The 23816-nt window shown below is 39.9% G+C and overlaps 1 protein-coding gene across 1 annotated transcript; it reads left to right on the top strand.

Annotated features, from left to right (window-relative positions):
- Positions 1 to 29: 29 nt before the first annotated feature.
- Positions 30 to 23775, top strand: LOC137179581 (STE20-like serine/threonine-protein kinase). Its single transcript, XM_067584374.1, has 18 exons — positions 30 to 727; positions 2296 to 2460; positions 7519 to 7567; positions 7833 to 7982; positions 10028 to 10100; positions 10250 to 10444; positions 10703 to 10784; positions 11791 to 11922; positions 12743 to 13519; positions 13654 to 13784; positions 14104 to 14227; positions 15222 to 15401; positions 17000 to 17129; positions 20073 to 20197; positions 20346 to 20537; positions 20642 to 20767; positions 20974 to 21087; positions 21677 to 23775. The coding sequence occupies exons 1-18, from the start codon at positions 578 to 580 to the stop codon at positions 21821 to 21823; spliced, it is 3042 nt and encodes a 1013-aa protein (XP_067440475.1). The 5' UTR covers positions 30 to 577; the 3' UTR covers positions 21824 to 23775.
- Positions 23776 to 23816: the final 41 nt, after the last annotated feature.

The raw sequence follows: 23816 nt of genomic DNA, 5'->3' as shown, positions 1-23816 counted from the left end.
CACTAAGGAAAGATGACTGTTTTTACTGTTTTGGCGAATGTTAATGTACCGACGAGCTGTAGCGGTACCAGTTTTTATCCTCAGGGAAACTAATGAATTTATTCTGCGGAATACAACTATTTGGAAGGACGCCTTACTCATCTTTTTTTTCTTTTGGTTGAGGAAAACCCTACAGGGTTGTCGGGCCAGTGGGTCGTCAGGAGTTGGAACAACGACGGTCTTCCCGTACTACTTTTCCTTAAAATAAAGTATCGTTTGGACGGATTTTCGATGCTAGGACACATCTAGGGTAACATTTAGTTATTAGTTTAGGGGTTAATAATGACTCATGATGTGCGAAAGAGCTATTCTGTGGACTGGTCAGAACAGTGTCAAAGGCTAAGCTAGGTTTTGATCCTGACTGTTACTAAAGCTAACGTTACATTGTGTGCTGACCAAACGGATATTTATAACTAACGTCAACGTTTTGCCTCGGGATATATGTTATTCCTAAGACTTAAAGTAAACTACACAAGGAAATAGATACTACTTTCAATTCCATTGTCAACTTTCTAAGTTGAATGACACAGGATTCAGTATGTCATTTTTTAATTTCCGTAAAATATTTAAATTGGGAGCTGAGAAGAAGAAGAAACAATATGAACACGTCCGCAGAGATGAAAATCCAGAAGAAATATGGGACATTGTTGGTGAATTGGGAGATGGAGCCTTTGGGAAAGTGTACAAGGTAGGTAATGTCTCATTCAGAGCTGTCTTTCTTCTCTTTTCAATATTGTACCTGCCTTGTGTTTTCTTAATGTGGGCTAGTCTTTTGTAACCTCTTCATATGCAGCAACCCTCTTTTGAAGCCTGACACAACGTGCCAGCAGTGTCACATCAGTGTTGTATTGCTCTGACCCACCCACCATCTTTAACCAATACACCAGTTCTGTGACAGAGGCGGTGTCAAATATGACTGTTGAGGTCCCTCTCCATGGTCATCCAATGCTTGTCTAACCCCTCTGCCTATGAGGTGGGTCTACATGTGACAGACTACTAAATATCAGCAGACCCACACAGAGCAGGAAAGTGATTTCTTCACCAACTGGTCTTATTGGCAAGCAAAGCTGTGAATTTACCAACGTTAACATTTCCCTGGTCATATTACCCACAAATGTAAGCAATCTCTGATCTGCCGGATATTCCAAGCAGGAGCAAAATTAACTATTATTATACAGGTGGATGATGTTTTTATACTGTCTGCTCCTGAACAAACCAGCCAAATCATTTTCCCTTTATGTTTTCAGAAAGCTGGCGCAGTATCAAAGCAGCCTCGTCGTCATCATTTTAATAGTGACATTGTTTAGCTTGACCCTAATGAATAGCCAGAGCCAGAAGCTTCATTTGCATGAGTGACAGTAAATTTTATCACACAGGAGGGCTCCACCAAAACTAATACCAGGAAGTCTGTTGCTAATGAAAGCAGTTTACATGTTCTATTTTGTTCTTTGTTGCCAAGTCCTATTTTTGGACACTTTGAAATAGTCCGACTTACCCAAGATTTCATCCTGGTGTTACTTTGTATGATACTTACATTAAGCCTAATCTTGTTGCACAATGATTTAGTCACAGGTTGCCAGTCTCCCAGCGTTCCAAACGAGTGATGGGTCACGTCAGCTAGACTTACTGTTCAAGAAAGAGAGATGTACCGAAACAGATCCTTCTTTACCCTCATTATTCCATTGAAGGAGTTCATGTTTGTGCTACTGGTAGTGGCACTCCAGCATCAAGCAAAACTTGCTCTATAAATATTAAATTGCAGTGTTATGTTCATACGTCTGGGCTTTGAGCCATACCAGTTGTAATACCCTACAGCAGAGATGCATTACTGGGATAGTCCCCACACTTTATTGATTCATACTAAACCACAATCTGTCTGCTTTAGTACTAAGGAACAGATTATGTTTGGGGGGTTTTTGAAATGTAGTGTATGTCTGACTACGGAACAAGGGCAGGTCACCAGGAAGTGGCTGCATCCCATATCGAAGTGGCAACTTCATTGAGCACATCCTGCCTGCAGAGAAGCCAAAACAAACAGGAGAAATTTCCATTTTAACAAGACATGCCTCGTGTTCTGCTGTCTTATTCAGACCTACAGCAAAGCAGAGAGTGTTTATTTCTTGTTTTTAGATCCTCTTAATGGCAATGTGAGGTGTTTGTTGCAGGTCTGAGGTCAAGACAACTTTCCAACATAAGCTGAATAACTTCATGAGTTCTTTGCTCATACAACCTCCTAACAACATTTTTATCCTATAGGCTCAGAACAAACAGACGGGCATCCTAGCTGCCGCCAAAGTTATTGACACAAAGACTGAGGAGGAGCTGGAGGACTACATGGTGGAGATTGATATCCTGGCCTCCTGCGACCACCAAAACATTGTCAAACTGCTTGATGCTTTCTATTATGATGGCAAACTCTGGGTGAGTAGAAGGAAGAGCTCTCTTGAGTGACAGTGTCATCAGTGTTTTCTTTGTGTTTGTTAAGCTCAACAAGAAAACGACTACCCGAGCAAGGAAAAAATATGGGCCTAAGTAGAGCTGCAACGATCAATTGATTAGTCGACTGACAGAAAATGAATCGGCAACTATTTTTGGCAGCTGCAACTAATGATTATTTTCATTATCAAATAATCTGTAAGTTATTTTCTCAATTAACTGATTTATTGGTCCATAAAATGTCAGAAAATGGTGAAAAATGCCAATCACAGTTTCCCAAAGCCTAAGGTGAAGTCTTCAAATGTCTTGTTTTGTCCACAACCCTGAGACTAAAGACGTGCTCTTAAAAAATGACTTAAAACGATTAGTTGATTATCAAAATAGTTGACAACTGAACGATTAATCAACCAATTGTTGCAGCTCTAAATCAATTAGTTGTTCTGAGTAATGTTTTAAATGTGAATACTTTCTGGTGTCTTTGGTCCTCCGTGATAGTAAACCGAATGTCTTTTGGTTGTGAATTGTTGGCCGGAACAACATCAAATTTTAGATCCTTCTTGGGCCATTTTCTGACATTTTACAGACCAAACGACTACAGTAATTGATTAATCATGAAAATAATTGAAAAATTAATTGAAAATGAAAACAAAGTAGTTGCATCCCGAGACTTGATTAAACAGTTTGATTTAGTTATTATTATTATTATTATTATTATTATTATTATTATTATTATTTATTATGCATTATTTTATTTTCTTAGAAAACACAAATTGGGACCAATCGTAACATTATGGACTATTCAGTCAATAATGTGTTTAGCAGTTCAGCTTTCACAGACCAAAACTTGGACAAAACCAACAATGGATGTGATACTAAAAGTTAAAATTCTCCCACAGCATAGCAGCTATATAAAATCATGGTTTTCCCCTGCAGTTGTTTCTGCAGGGGAAAACCTAAAACAGTGTCAGCTCTGTATTCTAGTTGTTACATTATGGGCTCACATGAGCCCTCATAATTTCATCAATGCTGTTATCCTGCATAACTTAACTATAATTGTAAGGGTTTTGCAGCAAATGCAAGTCCCTTGCTTGCTGTAGTACTATCAAAATTTGAGGCCAAAGTTCACAAGCAGCTTTTAGAGCTGTTAATCATCTTACCAGTTCAAAATCCATCCGCTATTGATATGAGTTCATTTTTAAAGGCCTTTGTTTTCACTGTAGCCTGCACAGAAATGTGTTTTTATATCTGAAAAATACAGCAAGTTTGTCTGTTCCTCTTCAACTCAAAGTCAGAATTTTATATGTATTTCACACCAATGGAGTATCAGTGATGGTCTACTGTGAATACTGGCTGGTCGTTTAGATACAGTGTAGTGGCCATTACCCTGGCCCTGGGGCTGTGACAGTAGATGTGGATTATATCCAAGGCCTAAACATGAAGGAAATGTTCATGATTTAATAAACAGTGTGTGTGTGGGGAACTCACAGTGACTGACATAGAGAACAGGTTGATCCAACCAGTAATTCAGGGTTATTTTCTTTCATATCATACACACTGTAGAATATTTACGCATGCTAAGCAAATTAAATATTCAACATGGTAGAAGTCATGGAGAGGACCAAAAAATTGCATCACAGTATTTTTTAAGATTCAGGCAGTTTCAAGGTATGTCATGTTTTTTGTTTGTTTTGTTTTGTTTTTGTTTGTTTTTTTGTTTGTTTTTTGTTCTGTTTGTTTTTTTGCATGGCTGGGCCTTTACATAGGTTTATAATAGCTTATAATACTGTCAAGAGTATATAGAATTTACATGAATCACTTCAAAAGTTTGTTTCTGAGTCTGAATGAAAGTAAACACAGGAGCTAGCCACCTGTAGCAGCATTGTGGTTAACTGCATAGAGATCTATATCCAGGGCAGTTTACCAGCTAACCAAACCACCCACATATTCATCCGCGCAGTTTGTTTATATGTATGAGGCTGACTTTCACCAAGGTTAGGCTGTAAGGAAACTAAAAAAACGAAGTACAATGACAGATTATCCCGTGGACTATTATGAGGACGATCATGAGTTATTTCCCATTGAATGGCCAACCATAATTATTTGAGCTGGAGTACACAGAGAGGAGATAAAACAACTAAAAGAAGAAAAACTAGGCATGGAGGCAGATGGATTTACAACATTTATCAACAATGTCGTCCTGGAGACTGTTTCACCTCCACAAAATCAACTGTTTAGCTCTCTATGCAGTTAGCCATAATGCTGCTACAGGCAGCTAGTTCCTGGGTTTACTTAAATTCAGACTCACAAACAAACTTTTGAAGCGATTCATGTAAAAATCATATTTATTTGTAAAGCAGTAGGAGGCTGACGGAGGTTGGTTCAATAATCGTCATTATACGCAAGGCCTCATTTGCCCGAATCTCAATCTGAATCTCCAGAATCTCAATAACAGAGCTACCTGGCTAGCTAGCGAGCTGTACCGAACATGCTGTTAGGTAGTGTAATTTTGTAAATGTACAATTATTAGTGTTACAAATTGTTTATGTGTCACAAATTGTTGTGCACCATGGTATTATGCCCTCTTATTGAGAGTTAGTTGTAGGTTATTAATTGTTGTGTTATAACCGTTAGTAAGAAGTTAATGCAGTTAATAGAGGTCCCCTTTCAATATACTATACACAGTTTGCCCTGACCGTAGCGCTCTTCAAGGCCATTATGTATTTTGCATCCTATTGAAAGGTTACCACAATTATGTCAGCTATGCACCATATGTATGGTGGTATATGAAAAATTCATATTGTATGGGAAATTAAAAGCAGTGTACCAGATGAATTGGTATACTGCCCAGGACTAACAGCAGAGTATATGCACTGCGCACTACTTCATCCTACCTCCCTCCCAAAAACCAAAGAGATTTATAAAAGGAGGACAGATTTAGAAGTAGAGCATGTACATTAAGAGACGGGAACACGATTGGGAGTATCATGCATTGACTCATGTGAGTCAATACACAAGCATCCTTCCACAAAGGTACATTGTAGTTAGGTCATTATAAACTCTCATGATTACCTGAGTACTTGATTTCAGTGCATTACGTTAAGCACTCGGCCCTTTTCCTCCCCATTGTCCTCTGAACAATGGGCCTGATCACAGCCTGATGGAGGTTGTCTGTTGATTTTTATCTTAGCTTGTGTGGCACCTGTTCGTGCAAAGAGGAGAGAGTGTCCAGGACATTTCCTCCTGGAGATGAAAAGCATGATTCCACATAATCCCAGGAGAGTCTGGGAGGTGACTTACTTAATAACTGCATAGCAAAGTCGTGAGACCCATTGAGCTTTGTTTCCTTTTTTGCTGTTACGCTACAATATCTAGCTGCACACAGACAGTTCAGAGGCTCTCATTTCATGTTTTTTATTATGAAGTTGCTGGAATTTTCCCCCTCTCAGGCCCTTAAACCTTTAGGTGAGATAATTTACGGTCTCACATCCTCCCCTTCTGCACCACATAAATGGATTTGATAATATACGGGTGCTTACTTCTCCACGCATTTGCATTTGTGTCAAATAAACAAGTGGGAGAGGAAGCCACAACCCTGGCCCATGGTTCCTCTCTGCCTGCTGCCACTCTGAAAAACCAAACTGTGGGGGCCATTGTACAACAGCAGAGTCACTAAAACAACAGCACGCCTACAGAGAAACACTAGAATGGTGTGTATGTTGAATAGCCAAGATTGTTCAGAGACTTGAGGCATTGTATGTCTTGTAAGGGCTTTGTTGTTGGAAGTGGAACAGTCTTGAAAAGCTCCACTGAATCATAGAATGCCATTGAACCTCGGTGGAAAAATTAGAGTTGGTCGTTTTTATTTATAGGTGCTTAAGATATTTTGTCACTTGTCATTTTAAATGCAGGATGACCCCATAACAAGCTAGGGCCTCAACCAATGTGTCAACCACAATTAGTTTCTCAATTGTTACAAAACTGCAGAAGTGTGTCTTTACTTCCTCTTCCTTGGGAGTGACTTTTAACCAAATGTTTCCCAAATCTCAGTGTAGAGGAAAGAGTTGGCTTCATGCTATAAGACTAGCTTTGTCCTTAAGCTCAGTAAAGACACTCCAGATGCTTTGCCTACTCACTGCCATAACCATATTTACCTCTCCCTGAGGTGCTGTGTCCATAGAAACTGTAATCCTATTTACAGAATAAGACCTAAGGTCTGGCAATATAGCTAGCAAGCTAGCTAGCAGCTGTGGTAAACCATTTCCACAATGTTGCCCCAACTGGGCCAATCCTCTTACATCAACAGCCATATTGAAGGCTCCTAAATGCCTTTAAGGGCTCAGAGTGTTTCATTCATGCAGGCTGGGTGGAGGTTCATTCTCAAATTGTCTCAGCTAACGCAGTAGTTTGGATACATGATGATGTGGTCCCTTTGAGTGTTGTGTTGATGTTCCAGCAGACTAAATACATGTAGTCATGTATTCTCTCTGAACTTGAGAACCTTCCAGAGCCTCACAATAGATTTGAGAGGGCACCGGGTTCAACCAGAGCATTACTGCCTCTCATGAATGACCTGCACTTACCTCTGTTTGAAATGCATTAGGGCTGTGCCATATGACTAAAATCATATATCCCGATATAGGTCATTTCATATCAAGATAATAGTACACATCATGATGTAGCGCATTTTCTGTAAATTCAATGAATACATAGTTTCTATAAAATGACCACATGGAAAGGCCTATTTCCTATTACATTACAATTATATACTCGACAGATAAAAGGTACTCATATTTGATTATTTTTCTCCTTTTATTTAGAACCTTTGTGCAAATTTTCAATTAAGCATGTAACAAAATATAAAATAATGTATAAAATACATTATCATATGGCACAGCCCTAGCTCACTGCAAATCTCTCAGTAATGAAACTTAATAAAGACAAACACGTTTGATGTGATGCATCTCTGCTTTCCGTAAACAAATACATGTTGCAAGGTTTGTACAACATATTGATTGTTCGTGCCTTTTTTCCCCTCGTTGGCAGATTCTCATTGAGTTCTGCGCAGGAGGGGCTGTGGACGCTATCATGCTCGGTGAGTCAGCATTTCCAGCTCACATACAGATTGTAACATCAAAAAAGAATCTGTTCAGATATCAGCACTTAACAGCATATTTAAGAAGGCAAATTTAAGACATCAGAAGGTCTCTGTAGACCACCTACATGTTACATTCTTCATTCATCAATACACTGAATGTATTTTAGTCCTTAGCACCATCTATGATATGAGTCTGCATTAGTGTATTCCCGGGTAAGGAATTCTGAGCGTGTGTTTGTGTGTCCTTCGCCCCCCCCTGTAGAACTGGAGAGAGCCCTCACAGAGCCTCAGATCAGGGTGGTGTGTAAGCAGACTCTGCAGGCCCTCGTCTACCTCCATGACAACAAAATCATCCACAGAGACCTGAAGGCCGGCAACATCCTCCTCACACTGGACGGTGATGTTAAGCTGGGTAAGAACCAGTTATGCCCTGCTGTTTATGCTAGAGAGTACATAGTTTTACCAAGGAGGGTAACTAGACACCCTGTGTCATTTCTTAGTTGTCACAGGATTGATCCTTGTGACAGTTGGTATTTGAATCATTATAAATCTATTCATATTCAATTAAGGATTGTTGTTGGATGGAAGGAGAAAATGTTTAATCTGTGTAATGCATAGAAGGAAAAGGAGAAAGTTGAGAACTTTGGTAAATGCCTTGCCTTACAAGTATATTTTCCCCATTTTAGTCATGATTTTTTTTTTTACTTTTCAAGGGGAAGAATAATAAATGAGTTCACAGTCTGGCAATATAGACAAGGCTGTGTGCTTTTGGCCATAATCACCATGTATTTAGCTCAAGTGCTCTGTGATTTAACTGCTGAAAATGACACAGGAATGTACAGTGATACCAATCATTTTTCCTTTTTGATACAAGCAGCCCAAATACATTGTTGGGTTCAGATATCTAGGTAAGGTATTGGTTTTCATCGTTCACTCACAGGTCTCTCTAACAGAAAAACAGTGTTGAGTCGAGGTATCATGTGGTGTCGTATAGATCAGAAAAACAACTACTTTGAAGTTTTCCACACTTATTTTCAAAGCTCAAAGTTTTTAATGCAAGAAGCTTACAAGTTCACATGATCCTTCCCATGACATATACTGCTTAGTGTTACACTACATGCATGTAAAACAAGTCATAAGTAAGAATAATGACTGTTTGTGTGCTTTACTCAGAATGGTGCTGCTATTGTTCCTACTATAGCAGGACATTTTCATGTTTCATTGATAAGTTTGGTTTGTCACAACTTGGGTCTCAGTCGTGTATTTGGATCATTATTCCATCCAGTAATAAATAATAAATAGTAGAGCGGGGGGAGCAAGGGGTGAGGAGCAGGGGCCTCCTCTTTTCCGCCCACCAGTGTTTTCTGTTCTGCATCCAGCTCGAGCTGAATCTGCTGGTGCTTCTTCTGGTGCGTCCCCGTGCCACGCACCTGCTACCCTGTTCTCCCCAATCTGTTGCGGCTTACAACTCCCTCTGTCTGTCTGTCTGACAGAGTGCAAGCTGATGCACTGTGAGACTCATCCTCCGTTGTCGTCTCCCTCTCTCTCTTCGCTGTCTTCACCCCTCTTCCTATGGGACCGCCGCCACCAGGGAAAAAATATATATGTATACGTATATTCAAATACTGATTTTACCGTTCGAATACTATGGCAATGACCAAAGATTTGAGGCTTTGAAGCTTTGGGTACAGCCCTAATAAATAGTAAATAAATATTAAATAAACTAGTAAAAAAGAATTGAAACAGCAGAGCTTGAGATTTTGTCCTTTAGTCTCAAGTATAGTTCAAGTCACCAAAACACTGGATCCCACATTTCCTGTTATGCATTTCAATAGCGTCTTTTCTTAATGCCTCCCTTTCTGGTATATGCCCATTTTGAAACGATGACATCATCAAGGTTACTTTATAATAATTAGTAAAAGTAATTTAAAAAAAAATAAGTGTAAAAGAAATGTACTGTGACTTATGTTGCACACGCTTACTGTTGCTTAACAGCGATTGTTTGTCCCTGCTGCTCAATGTGTTCACGCGCACACACATGCATCCACAGCAGATGCAGTAATGTAGCTTACTTAGAGCAGTATGAGTCACTGCTGGTGGAAGGAACAGGCTCAGTGAAATAACACACAAGCATTTTGTCCAGTGACATAACACACACAGAGGTGCCTGTGCAACTGCCTGCCAGGGCTCTGATGAGCTGTTACTCACACACAATACAAATAAGGCAAGATGTCATCATGCAAATGTGTGACTGGTGTCATAACAGCATATGTTTTGTGGGCCTGTGTTATTTCGTGTTCATTTTACGCTCTGATTGGTTTAGCAGTTCCACTGCTAAAGGGTACAGTTTTTCGTTTTGGATGTGTTTGGTTTTTGTGGCTACATCTGAAACATAAATGATGACAGTGCAGTTCCTCTGGCTAATTTCTGGTTTGTCTTGAATCACATGTCTTCCAGCTGACTTTGGCGTGTCTGCCAAAAACACCAAAACGCTGCAGAGGAGAGACTCCTTCATTGGAACACCTTACTGGTGAGTGTAATATAAAACAAAAGAATATCATCATAGTCATTAAAAATTCATCTTTGTCCAGTTTTTTCTTTTTGCACAAAACCTCCATGGACTCAAAGTTTCCTTTCAACAACTCCTCTTCTCTCTCATTGGTATACATTTCCTTCCAGGATGGCTCCAGAAGTGGTTATGTGCGAGACGTCAAAGGACCGTCCATACGACTTCAAGGCAGATATCTGGTCCCTCGGGGTCACCTTGATTGAGCTGGCACAGATTGAGCCGCCGAATCATGAGATGAACCCTATGAGAGTCCTGCTGAAAATAGCCAAGTCCGATCCTCCAACCCTGATGCAGCCGTCACGCTGGTGAGTCACCATTTGAAGCTCTGTGTCTAGCCAGGGACAAGAAGAAGCAACTTTGAGGATGTTCTTTTGAATAGCCATGTTTTGCATAATCCCACTGAATGTCTTACACATTTGCCTTAATGTAAATCAGTTTTCATGATACTTAAGCCATGCAGACATCCCTGGGGTGGTAGATAATACATTTTTATTTATTTATTATTATTTTACAAGACCAAACGGGCTATGTTCAAGTCTATTTTTACCACTTTGGCCTTTCAGGTCCCCAGAATTCAGTGATTTCTTAAAGCGGTGTCTGGACAAGAATGTAGACAACAGGTGGACTGCAATACAACTCCTACAGGTACCTTTCTCTTGAACATTCACACAGTTTTTTTTACACAAGTGTGGAACCCCTATGTCAGGATCAGTCAGCTCCTCCAGCCTCTTAAATGAAGTGATAATCCTTGTTCCCCACACCTACATGAATACTCCCCCCATCCCATACCCATGTAGCACCTGCCATTCACAGCATAAGCAGCAGAGTCCTAGACGACATCTGTTTACCTGCTTGGGGTCAGGTGTGTGTCAGGCACCATGTGTGCTGGCAAGACTGACACTCATCCCCTTGTGCCCAAGCTGACGTCAGAGGAGCAGGCTTTTCTTTTTCCGTAGGGTTTAAGGTGCTTGCGAAGTCCCAGCCACTTACTCGCAGAGAGACTAGAAGCAGTAAGGATACATTCATACACACACACACGGGAAATACTTGACAACACAGCAGCTAAAGGATTCAAAGGAAGACTCAATGGGCTTGAAAATACAGAATAGCGATCTGCCACCAATGAAGGTTTTGATATCGAAGAAGCTGCATATACTCAGGCCGGCAATAGAATACGTGCAGCAGATTTCAAAGCCGAAGAAGGTGAGGTCGACGAGATGTAGATGTTGTGTTTGTAATCCTATCAGGGTTTTGCATTAAATATGTTTACTGATGTATTTATTTATTTATTTGTTTGTTTGTTTGTTTGTTTGTTATAAAGGTCACTCAGTAAGACATGTACAGATCCCAGGGGGAGACAGAGCGAGAGAGAGAGGGATAGAGACATGAAAGTCTGCAATAGTCAGACAGTATTTTTTAATGTGTATTTTTAAATGTACTGTGTCTCATATACTGTAAGCCAATTTTATCTCAAACTCTGTGGGATTAATTGTCAGTGGGGTGTCAAGTATTACGTCTTTACTGCTCGTGTCTTAGTTGCTGCAAACTGCAGTGTCGTGCTTTTTGCAATGACTTTGATGTCGAGTTCCCCAAAACAAAACTAAAATTAAATCTTGATTTCTCATGTCATTTTTCTGGGTCTTGTGCACAGCATTCGTTTGTGTCCAGTGTGACGGACAACAAACCACTGAGGGAGATAATAGCTGAGGCGAAGGCTGAGGTCACCGAGGAGATAGAAGAGCACAAAGAGGAGGAAGAGGAGGAAGACACAGAAGCACATCTGGTGGGTAAACCTTACCAAAATCAGTCTGCAAGAAGGATTCGTACTGTAGCGAGAAAATGCTAGCAGTTGGGTTTTTTTTATGAATGAATGAATAGTTTATTTCAGTTATACATGATAAGGGACAAAACAACAATTTGTGTGGCTATGCAACTGACAAAAACATCATCATCATGTTTATACCAATCCATTTCACACAATAAATCTTTATCACACACAATTTCAACTGCTCACTAAGACCATTTCATAGTTTGACTCCCAAAACTGAAACACATCTGTTTTTAAGTACGCAGGACACACTGGTCTTTCAAAGAAATGCAATACGCTTCAATTGTTATTTGTTTTACAAATCTGTTACTTTTTCTTTTCTTCATTTTAGCAGTATATATCATGTTTTGTGTTTAATACAGTACATCGGTTCTACTATGCAGCTATCTGTGGTGAAATTTAGTAAAACGCCAGAAATTAACTTACAGATGTACCATTCAGTGATTTGGTATAAAATTACCATGGTTGCAGTTAGTGTTTATTTTTACTATCAACTAATCCACCAATTATTTTCTCAATTAATCAATAGATATTCAAAGATATTCAGTTTACGACATTGAAAACAAAGAAAAGCAGCAATTCTGTCCGTTTTGCTTGAGAGAGGATTTAGCAAGATTAATCGATTATTGAAATAGAGAATTTTCTGTCAATCAACTAATTGATTAATTAACTAATTGTTTCAGCTGTAGTGATGAGTCTTAACACCAAATGACCCCTATTGTTTTCTCCTTTTTGGAGAAACCAGAACTCTCTGACATTTCATCCTCTGCTGCAGGGCCACAAACGCGCTCCATCTGATGTCAGCGTTGCCAGCTCTGAGGATGAGAAGATCCCCCTCTCTCCCTCAATATTGGAATCAGTCCCTGAGAAGGTTGAGCCAGCTCTACCCGTGCCCACACCCAGTGAGCTCCCTGTGGACAACCATGTGGTGGACACTAGCTTTGTAGAGGAACCCTCTGCCCCAGCAGCAGAAGAGCAGACAGAGGAGACTTCAAACACTCCAGTGGAGGATGAAGAGAAAGAAGAGAAACCGGTGGAAGATAAGCTTCCAGAGGTAGATGTTGCCTCACCAGAACCAGAGACTGAACCACAGGCACCTGTTAAAGACATGGAGCAGCTGGAGATATCTGTTGAGGATGAAAAGGAAGTGGACACAGCCGAGGTTCCAGCCAATTCAGAGACCACCACAGAGAGTTCAGAGATCACCGAGGCTCCTCAGGAGGAAAAGACGCCCGTTGAGGAGGAATCAAAAGCACCAGAGGAGGAGGAGGAGGAAGAGGAGGAAGAGGAGCCATACAAACATCTCAAGATGACTCTGACACTACCAGGGAAGGATGAAGTCGTCTCAAAAGAGCAGAATGGAGAGAAGCCCAAAGAAAAGGATGAAACAAATGCAGATGAGAAGACTGTTCCAGATAAGGCTAAGGATGACAAAGAGAAAGATTCAGATTCGGGAAGCGGCTCTGCTGCAGATAATAGCAGTGCAGACCTGAATCTGTCCATCTCAAGCTTTCTGTCCAAAACAAAAGAGCCTGGATCTGTTTCCGTACAGGTAACACATACACACACACACACATATACACACTCAGCTGCAGAGATGTTCTCCTTTTCATGAACAGTTTAGTTTGTTTAATTGTTGTAGCTGAATAGTGCATCTCTATAAATCCTCCTTTCTTTTTTTCCCAGGACACCAGGCGTCAGAAGAAGACACTGAAAAAGACACGCAAGTTCATCGTGGATGGAGTAGAAGTTAGCGTGACTACATCAAAGATCATCACTGACAATGATACCAAGAACGAGGAGATGAGATTCCTGAGGTAACCATCCACCTGCCTTCATTTACATACACCCCAGGCATCAGTTTTATGCAAATATTATGAAAATGAGTTGCAGAGGGAGCTTAGTGTACAATCTGACTGTGTGGAGTTAAGCACTTCAGTCTTTTTTTTTTATATTTGCCCAGTGCTTCACGTTACCGTTTTAAAACATAATACAGTGTTTCACTACAGGTCATGCTTGTTCATTGTGACCTGCTTTCTTTTGGAAAAAATATAGATGCTTATAATTAACATAATTTGTCCTTCTTTCTTCCCTCCACCACCTTCCCATCTCCACTCTCTCCCTCCCCCACTGCAGGCGCCAGGAGCTGAGGGAGCTGCGTCTCCTGCAGAAAGAGGAGCAGAGGGCCCAGCAGCAGCTCAGCAACAAGCTGCAGCAGCAAAAAGAACAGATCTACCGGCGCTTTGAACAGGAGACCACGGTCAGTCACCCAACTCACAGCTTTCAAGGCTGAGACTGACTTACTTACTTTTAAGAGCTGTGATGAAAAACCTCAGCTGCATTCAGCAAGACTGCAGTTGTTTCTTTATACTCTGCAAAGGACAAGGGCTATCTGCAGTCTGCCCAGCAACAGGGTTGGAAAATTTGAGGTTTGAAAAAGTAGAGAGCGAATTGTTGAGAAACTAGAAATATCTCTAGAAATATAGTAATATGTGTTATGTGAGTAATAGGTAGCTGATTAGATATTAAGCTCCCTCTGGCTGTCAGAGCACCTCCTCAATCATTCTTCAGGAAGTAAAAGATGTAACTCAGTTTGGCACTCCGCAATAAAAAACCTCCTCACTTATGTTCAGGGTTAGTTTATTGAGCGGTGCTTCAACACTTTTCACTTCATCCTGAGGTCTTTAAGACCCCTACTGAAGTTGCATAATGTGTAAGAAACGTGAAGAAATTTGGGAATGCTGTAGTGGAACAGCTGTGCACCACAGGGTGCACCTGGTTCTTTAAAACAAAACTCATTCCGTGGTTGTTAAACAAAGGTTTGCTTTGACCTTCTGGGAACGTAAATCCATCCAGATGTAGGAAAAAGTCCAGAAGATGATGACTCATCTGAGTGTCTTACTTTTTCCTCTGCATACATATCCAGATTGTGTGGTTCTTACCCCAGGCAGGCAGTTTGTGAATGGCAAAAATGGAGGGACAACTTGATTCACTTCAGATCCAGTACAGTTCCTCATATTATATTGATAATTAGAAGTTTTCTTGAGGGTGCCTGGGTTTATCAACAGTTCATGCAATCTATTACTCTGTCTCATATTCCTTTGAAAACTTTCCTAACAAAAGCTATTGTCAGATCTCTTTTCATAGTGACACGTACTGCTAAAAGCCTCTCAATGTTGGCTTTGGTGTAATTCTGGATTTTGTATCATTTACTCATTTGGGAATTTCATGGTTTGACCCACTGTGTCCATCAGAGTAAGAAGCGTCAGTACGACCAGGAGGTGGAGAACCTGGAGCGGCAGCAGAAGCAGACCATCGAGAGGCTGGAGCAGGAACACACCAACCGGCTGCGAGACGAGGCCAAACGCATCAAAGCTGAGCAGGACAAAGAGCTGTCCAAGTACCAGAACATGCTGAAAAACCGCAAGAAGGAGGTTAGCATGTTGACTACATCACTCTGCTACCCTTCATTTCCTCTCACTGCCCTTGTCTACATGTTAGCCCCTTAGGAGGACTGGATAGCTTGTAATGTTCCTATTTATAGCAGCTTGTTTTGGTACTTAGACATACACACGCCTCTCAGATCTGTCTGTTAAGTGTTTACATAACCGCCATTTATCAGGGTCTAAATCAGTCTGCCCTGCCACTTCTCATTTATTTTCTCACATAGAGCTAATCTATCAACAGCTTTTGTCTCATTTTATTTCCATCTATTGCTCATGGCTGCCCCGACACAGGGCAAACAAGAAGTGGGACTTTCTTCAAAGCATGTGAGAAACGCTATCATGAAACGTATTAAAGAGGATATTATCCAAGCCCCGCCAGAGGAGGTAATGAGGGCTCAGTTTGCGGTGGATTTTGAACTTTACTACACACTGCCTCTTCCCCTCAGTTCTTCTACAGTTTTGTGTGCACAGTCTTTCTTTAATTTGACAAAAAACCAGACCAGAAAGCTGATGAACGGTTATTTATTTACAGCTGTTTTTATGACCTCTCTTCAGTTTTACAAGCTTTCCACCTACGTGAGTTTGCAGTGATAGTGTCAGTGCGCGCGTGTGTGTGTGTGCAGTGCTAAGTGCAATGTGAAGAAGGGTAATGTACTGTGATCTGCAGGGAGTGGCTCATGTTATGATTCAGTCCTTTCAGTTGTCCTCCTGCACCCTGTGCAACGCTCCCATGCAGGATGTAAGTGAAACCCCTCCGTGTGTGCTTTGATGCCTCATCTGATTTGGAATCTGGCCTCTTTCTTGTGTCTCTTAAAGCATGACTCATTGCTTTTAATGACTACACACACTGTCTTCTCTATACATAAGTATGTGCCAAAGGGCCAACAGCAAGCTATCAACAAATCCTTAATGTTGTTGCAAGATTAATATTACCTTCTGAAAATGAAATGCTGCACATTTTTCTGTTTTTGTGTGTTTTTCTAATGGATCAGAGCAGTATTAGGAAGTGGCTCACACTTAAAAGTTTAGTAGTTGGCATTGTTAAAGTTTTATAAGTCGGTTGCTTTGCTCTCTCTGTTTCTAAACAACATAAAGAGCCACTTCTGGAAAATTGGAAATGCTGACTGTACATCACTGAGAATATATTAGCATGTGAAATGTCAGGTTCTTATGTGTTCACTGAGCCAAGTAGGTTGGATTAATGTGACTGACAAGCAGGTGAAATAGTCTTTATTGTTTACTGTCTGGTTCATCGGCTCAAGCCATGCTTAGCCTGAAGTAAACTTGGCAGAAAGCCTCTAGCCCTGCAAACACACTCAAAGACTCACACTACACTACCAACTCAGAGCTGGCCTCATTAAGTTCTATCCTGCTTAATGGATTGATGAAGGTTTTTGTTGCAGGAGATTATGCTTCCTGTCTGCTCAGTATAGAAATAGCTGTTGTTAATTATTGAGGATGGACGTTCAGTTATATTCTGATTGTGCGTTCTCATATTTTAACATCTGGATTCTGTGTATTGTTGAAAACTCTAAAGGCAAAAACGTATTTTGTGTCATATATGATGTGTATCATCCTTTGCTCAGGAACAAGAGTTTCTTCAGAAGCAGCAGCAGGATCTAGACAGCGCTCTGAAGAAGATCATCCAGCAACACAAGCATGAGCTCGCCACCATCGAGAGAGACTGCCTCAACCACAAGCAGCAGCTTCTCAGAGGTGATTATAATAACAAACTATAGCCCCTTTCACACTTGCACTGCAACCCTGAAGTTATCCGCACATTACCAGGAGGAGCTGTATGTGTGAACACAAATGTCCGATTCAGTCAGACCAGACATTAGAAAGACTTTATCCTGCCAGCTCCCTAGCACAAAGCCCATGTAATGTCCGACTGAGCTCATGTGTGAATACAGCAGTGAATTCTCCAGAGAATTCACAGTGAGCGAGTGGGCTACAACTGCTCACTGCCGTAAATGCAACAAAATCCGGCAGTAGGGGAGACGGTACAAGCAATTTATCAAACAACTGTTGAAGAAGAAGAACGTAAACTTAAACATGACGTCTTTGACTTCCAGCAGTCAACTCCCTTCTCATCCACAGCTGTTATTTTACACAGTGACTGGCGCTGGATAAACACAGCCTGCTAAGCTACGTTGTTTTGACAGGATCTGAATTCTCCGCTGTGAAGCTAGCGCAAACAGGAGAGAGGACTTCCTGTGATTTCTCATAAAATAAAAGCCATTTTATTTCTGGTAAAAATCATAAAAATGTTGAATTACAACCACAGCATACTTTATGCATCCTGTCCTGCCTCCTGCACCCCTGCCCAAACCAAACAGAGTATTTCCAGTAGGTGAGAACGTGTCTGACACGGACAATCTTCTGCTGATATCAGGTCATAAGATAAAATCTTATGTGAAATAAGTTTGACTAAAATGACAAAAATGTATTGTTTTCGGCGAGACTAGAATGACTAAAATGTTCCATATAATCTGATGGCTTAAAAAGACTAAAATGTCAACAGTTTTCATTGTCTAAAACTATACTAAAATAGTTGTGGTTTTCTTTGACTAAGACAGGATTAAAATGCCCAGACTTTTAGTCAACTAAAACTTGACTTTAAAAAACAGGATGAGGTTGACTGAATATGATTAAAAACTAACAATGACATTTAACGCAGGACTAAGACTATAAATATATATGTAGCTGACAAAATAAACACTAGCAGGTGATCATGTCTTTCCCAAAGACACTTAAAGCTGCACCAATCAGTATTTTTTTATATATATATATATGAACAATAGATTAAATGATTATCTGTAATGTGATGATTATGATTATCTGTGCAGTTCCCCACAGCTCTACAGAACTTTTAGCTTCTTTCAGCTCAATGTTTTGGTTTTATATTCCACAAACTCCACTGCCATCAGTCACATTTTGAGGAGCAGGCAGGCGTTTACAACAAAACAACTCTGATAAACTTATTGTACGCTACCTGCACTGCCTGCCCAGCAACAAACAGCAGCTGGAATGAAGTTGTTTTCTTCCCGTAGTGGCACAAAAAAATGTATCGATTCAGCTTTAAAGAATGTTGCAACATCAAGCCTTCCAAATGAAGGTCATTTTACTTAATACACAACCTGAATGCTTTGTAGCATTTCTCTTTTAAAAAAAAAAAAAAAAAAAAAGCATTTCATTTTTTGTTGTATCTCAAGCAAATCAGCACTTATCCACACCTCACTTAACAACATCTTCTAATTTTAGGAAAACATATTTACAGCAAGCGACATTGCTTGAATTTTAACCAACCAAAGATGGGGTATTAAAAATCTTTTGATTGGCAGTGTGTCATCGCTCCAAGCAAAAGGATCAAACAGCATTTGCAAACATAACTTAGTATTTGTTTTAACCCTGGATTATCCATAATGCTAATTCAGGTGCTAGAAAAAAAAAAACTAAAATGACGTCCACTTTTCTGCCACTGTCCTGTGCAGTGAACTCCATTCATCTCTTGTAGGTCAATGAAAACATAACATTCAAATCCTCTTTGACTCGTAGCAGCAAGTTTTTTTTTTTTACTTTCCAGTCAATATCTGCAGCCAAAAGCTAAAACAGGACTCGCTGCACACTGGACTCTTTCAACACTGAGACATTTTATTTCCTTTAGTGATGTTTTATTTCATCTAAGAAACTTAGACTTTTAACCTGTGTTTTAAATCTGTTCTTAACTTGTGTTTTAGCTTATAATAAATTAATTTGTTGTTAACCTCAGTTTCTGTCTGCATGTTCTGGGTCAGCACACGGTAGCAAATATTGGATTTTTCTTTAAAGTCACACTTTTGTTTTTTAATACATTTAAATTGAATGCATTTTGTATATTTTTTTCCTCTTTTAATTAGAGGTGCTGTGTGGTTTACTACAGCCTCATGTAACCTTACACATAATACCAACAACAACAATAGTAATAATAATGATAATAATAATAATATCCACAAAAAGAGAGCTCTGGTATCAGTATCTGTAGATATCCAAACAGGTATTGAAATCGGATCAGAACTGAAAAAAAGTGGATCAGTGTGTCTCTAATTGTAACTTGTTCCTGCGTTCAACCTAACAGTCACATCTACAGCAAGTCAGATCAGCAGTAATCACGCTCTCTGTGGATGCAGCTTAGATTTCTCAGACCACAGTCCTGCTAACCTCAACTGCAGCAGTGAACAGCAGCCTGTTAGCACTGCCTGGGACTTAATCCCACACTTAATATACCAAGATCTGCACAAACAGCACTTCTTAGAAATGCTCACTGAACCAAGTCACGGGAGGTTGTCACTGTGCTTTAGAATCTCATAAAGAGCTTTGACTGGGAATAGAAATTGTTACATAGTTCAAAGCTTAAAAGCTGAAACCTCATTAGTAAAGTTGATGTTGGTTGACATACGTGTCTCAAGCTTTCAGCCATTTGCCTCTAATGAGATAACCTCAGCCCACAAGTCGTCTTCTCCATCTCGTTTCTCACCACTGCGTTCCATCTAATTAAGCGGAATGGTCTTAAAACTAGACATAATGTTGAAAAGATGGTTCCCTCCAGTAAGCCTGTGAATGGTTCTTCTGTGCCTTCATTTAGCTTTGTCTTTTGTTCACTTGTGTGTCTGCGTGCAGCTCGGGAAGCTGCCATGTGGGAGCTGGAAGAGCGCCATCTGCAGGAGAAACACCAGCTGTTCAAACAGCAACTTAAAGACCAGTACTTCATGCAGAGACATCAGCTGCTGAAAAGACACGAGAAGGTATGTATGGAGGACTTATTTTAGCTCTCTTACATGGTTAAACATCAGATTAACCCTTTACTTGTTTTGTTTCTGTCAAAAACTGGCATAAATAAATCTTTTTCAGCATTAACAAACCATGTTCTCTGATCATGTCCACCCTGTGCAGGAGATGGAGCAGATGCAGCGCTATAACCAGCGTCTGATTGAGGAGATGAAGAACAAACAGACACAGGAGAGAACCAGACTGCCAAAGATCCAGCGCAGCGAGGCCAAGACCCGCATGGCCATGTTCAAGAAGAGCCTTCGCATCACCGGAGCTGCCATCACCCCCGAACAGGAGAGGGAGAAAGTCAAACAGGTGATGAAATATATGCAATACGATGGTAGAAATTAAATCATTTTTTCAAATATTTCTTGAAAGTATAATAACCTGGAAATCCTAATTGTGTCTGTGCTTTTCAGTTTGCTGCTCAGGAAGACAAGAGACAGAAGAACGAGAGGCTCCACCAGCATCAGAAACATGAAAACCAGATGAGAGACCTGCAGCTGCAGTGTGACGCCAACATTCGAGAGCTTCAGCAGCTGCAGGTAAAGATTTTAAATGCTTTTTTTAAAAATTAAACTAAATTCATATATTTCTTAAACATGTTTTCTGAATATGAACATAAGCTTCACTATTTGTTACACATAGTCTTGTTTTTAGTTCACCATTCCAGCCAAAAAGACAACTTTGAACACAGTGACATGTAAGATCCCTCAGTTGTTAAACACTTCCTCCCTGTATGTGTTAATAGAACGAGAAATGCCACCTGCTAATCGAACATGAGACCCAGAAGCTGAAGGAGCTGGACGAGGAGCACAGCCTGGAGCTGAAGGAGTGGAGGGAGAAACTACGACCCAGGAAGAAGGTATCTGTCATATACTGGATGATAATATCAACCTGTTTGTCATAAAGGGAGTTTCCACAATGTGATTAACAAGATCAGCTCAAAGCAAGAAAAAAGAATCAACCTGCCACTTGACATTAACCTGCATCCAAAAGTCTTGGAATTTGTGGACAAAGTGTAACAAATGTGTTAATTTGGTCACATCAACAATCTGATTGACAATCTGAGTGGACAGAGACTCATCTGACCACATTTAGGACCGTTGTCTTGTTCATACTCAGGCTGTGTCCACATTAATGCCAATGAGAACACATTTTTAGCCTTGTTAGCTAGCCCTGGCTGTACGTGGTAATGTCAGTCCTCCAGTTTGATCCAGACTGAAACATCTCCACAACTATTTGATGGATTACCATGAAATTTGATACATATTTGGTAATAATTTAGTGATCCCTTGACCTTTCATCTAGCGCCACCCTTCAAGGTCAAAATATTTTTGTTTCATCCACATACTAAGCTACCTTGTATAAAGGGAACATGATTAACACGCCGTAACAGGCTCCTCAGATATTTCAACATGTAAAAGCAGCATGTTTTCATGTGTGCCCTGCAGGCCCTGGAGGAGGAGTTTGCCAGGAAGCTTCAGGAACAGGAAGTGTTCTTTAAGATGAGCGGAGAGTCGGAGTGCCTTAACCCCTCCACCCAGAGCCGCATCTCCAAGTTCTACCCGATCCCCAGCGTCCACTCCACTGGTTTCTAGAAGAAACCTGCACACTTACAGACACACAAACACACACACACACACACACACACACACACAGTCTGGACTGTAAAGACTGAGCCTGTGCTGCCTTCCCTTCATGCTCTGACTTCTATCAGAGGATGTAAGAGGCTTCTATGTCTCTGGACTCCAGTGTTTGTTCCTCAGTCTGCAACAACAAGACCCTCACTCTAATATATACTCGCAATGTCAGTCATTATGAAGGAGATTTTCAGATTGAGTGTTTCGGTCATAACCTCAAAACCACTAAAGTGAAGTAGCTCTCTGTCCGACCTTCATTTATCCTTGAATTATTTTATAAAGAATCCAGTGCCTGTAAAATTTGATGTTTTGGGCTTTTAAATCCAAGCAATTTCTGATAATTATTTGCTGCTCAATTTTTCTCTGGTTTAGACATTTGCACTAAAGAAAGCATTTTTATACCACTTAAACATAATGTTGTTAACTTAATTTGGTTAAATCTCCAATAGCAACTGTTTCATTTCTAGTTGATCATAAAATAGAATGTATTTCTCATAAAGGAGATGGAGCACATTTTTAATATTGCTCTTGTTGAAGGTTTGATGATACTATATATTTTTATGAAATCATACATATGTGTTAGAATTTTAGGTTTAGATGCATTTTGAAATAAAATGTCTAGTTTAGGAAGTTTTTCCTGCAGAAAATGATTCCTTCCATCCTTCAGGGTTTTTCTTCAGAATGCCTTTCTGTCTCAAGACTTGAGACTCAAGCAGTAAATGGTGGAAACCATTATTTTCTTTGTTGCAAACAGTGCAGGAGGTGTAGAGATGGTGTTTACATTCAGAGACAAAGAATCACTGTTAATTGACACTAAGGAATTACTGTGGTGTCACAGGAAAAAGACTGCCACTGTTTTTACCACTGAACAAGCATTTATGTACCTGTTTGTTGGTCTGGTCTGTCACACCGCTATCCATTACTGTCATGTCTCTATAGGAGCATTATTCAGGGATGGAGAAAGGATGCAACATTTTTTCATTGGAAAATATATAATTATATGAAAAAAATTCCAACTACAAACAGCTTTCTTTTCAGCTGGGTTGTGATGCATCTTTGTATTTTCTTTGGTTTTCTTCATCTGCCACCTCATAAGGTATTTTGCTACCAGATGTATCATGGGTAGGCCTGCATGGCTTTCATTTTCTCTTTTTTATTGAAATGATAATACTGTTTTCATTGTCATGCTAGCTAATAGCCTTAATACTTCAGAAAAGCTGAATGGACATACTGTATACCTGTTAAAGATGTTGGTCTTTGCTCTTTGTTTTATGAAGAATATTAACACTTTCAGAATGATTTCATTCAACAGACTTTATTGCATCTGTATTCATAGAAACAAAAAGAGAACCTGAGCTCTTAGCATGTGTTTTTTATTATTTAGGCTGATCTATTATGAATTTAGCATAAAGTTTGATGCAGTTGATGCAAAACAAAATGGACCTGACTGGTTTAGGCCATCTTGACTTCTGATTGGTTCATTTTATCATCTCATTTTCTTTGTAATTGGCTAGTGAGAGTTACGGTTAGTAAAAGGTATTTAATAACGGAGCTGTTATGTACAAAAACACAATGAAGGAGTGCTGTGCACCTTTTTACAAAATGATACTCAGTAGCTATTTATATGAAAAGCTGTCGTGCACACTGCAGCGTCTGTGCTGCTGCTCATTCTGCTTATTCAGAGGTCTGCCGCAGTCTTTAAAACAATGAAAAATATAATCACAAAATCAGTCCTGTCAGCTAGATTCTTAGACAAATTTAGTAAAATGATTCAATTCTGAATGTTGACTGAAAAAAACATATCCATATCAAAGCATTATGCATTTTTTAAAAACAAATGTATAGTTTTTAGGATGCCTGTGTAATGTAGATTTTCATTTTGCTGTAAATAAACAATTTTCTCTTTACAACAGATGTGTTTTGTTATTGATTTGATTCAATTATTAATACA

The sequence above is a fragment of the Thunnus thynnus genome, chromosome 3 (genome assembly GCF_963924715.1).
Source record: "Thunnus thynnus chromosome 3, fThuThy2.1, whole genome shotgun sequence".
In the NCBI taxonomy this organism is placed as follows: domain Eukaryota; kingdom Metazoa; phylum Chordata; class Actinopteri; order Scombriformes; family Scombridae; genus Thunnus; species Thunnus thynnus.
Note: the sequence above shows the minus strand (reverse complement) of the source record. Positions and strands in the feature narration are given on the sequence as shown.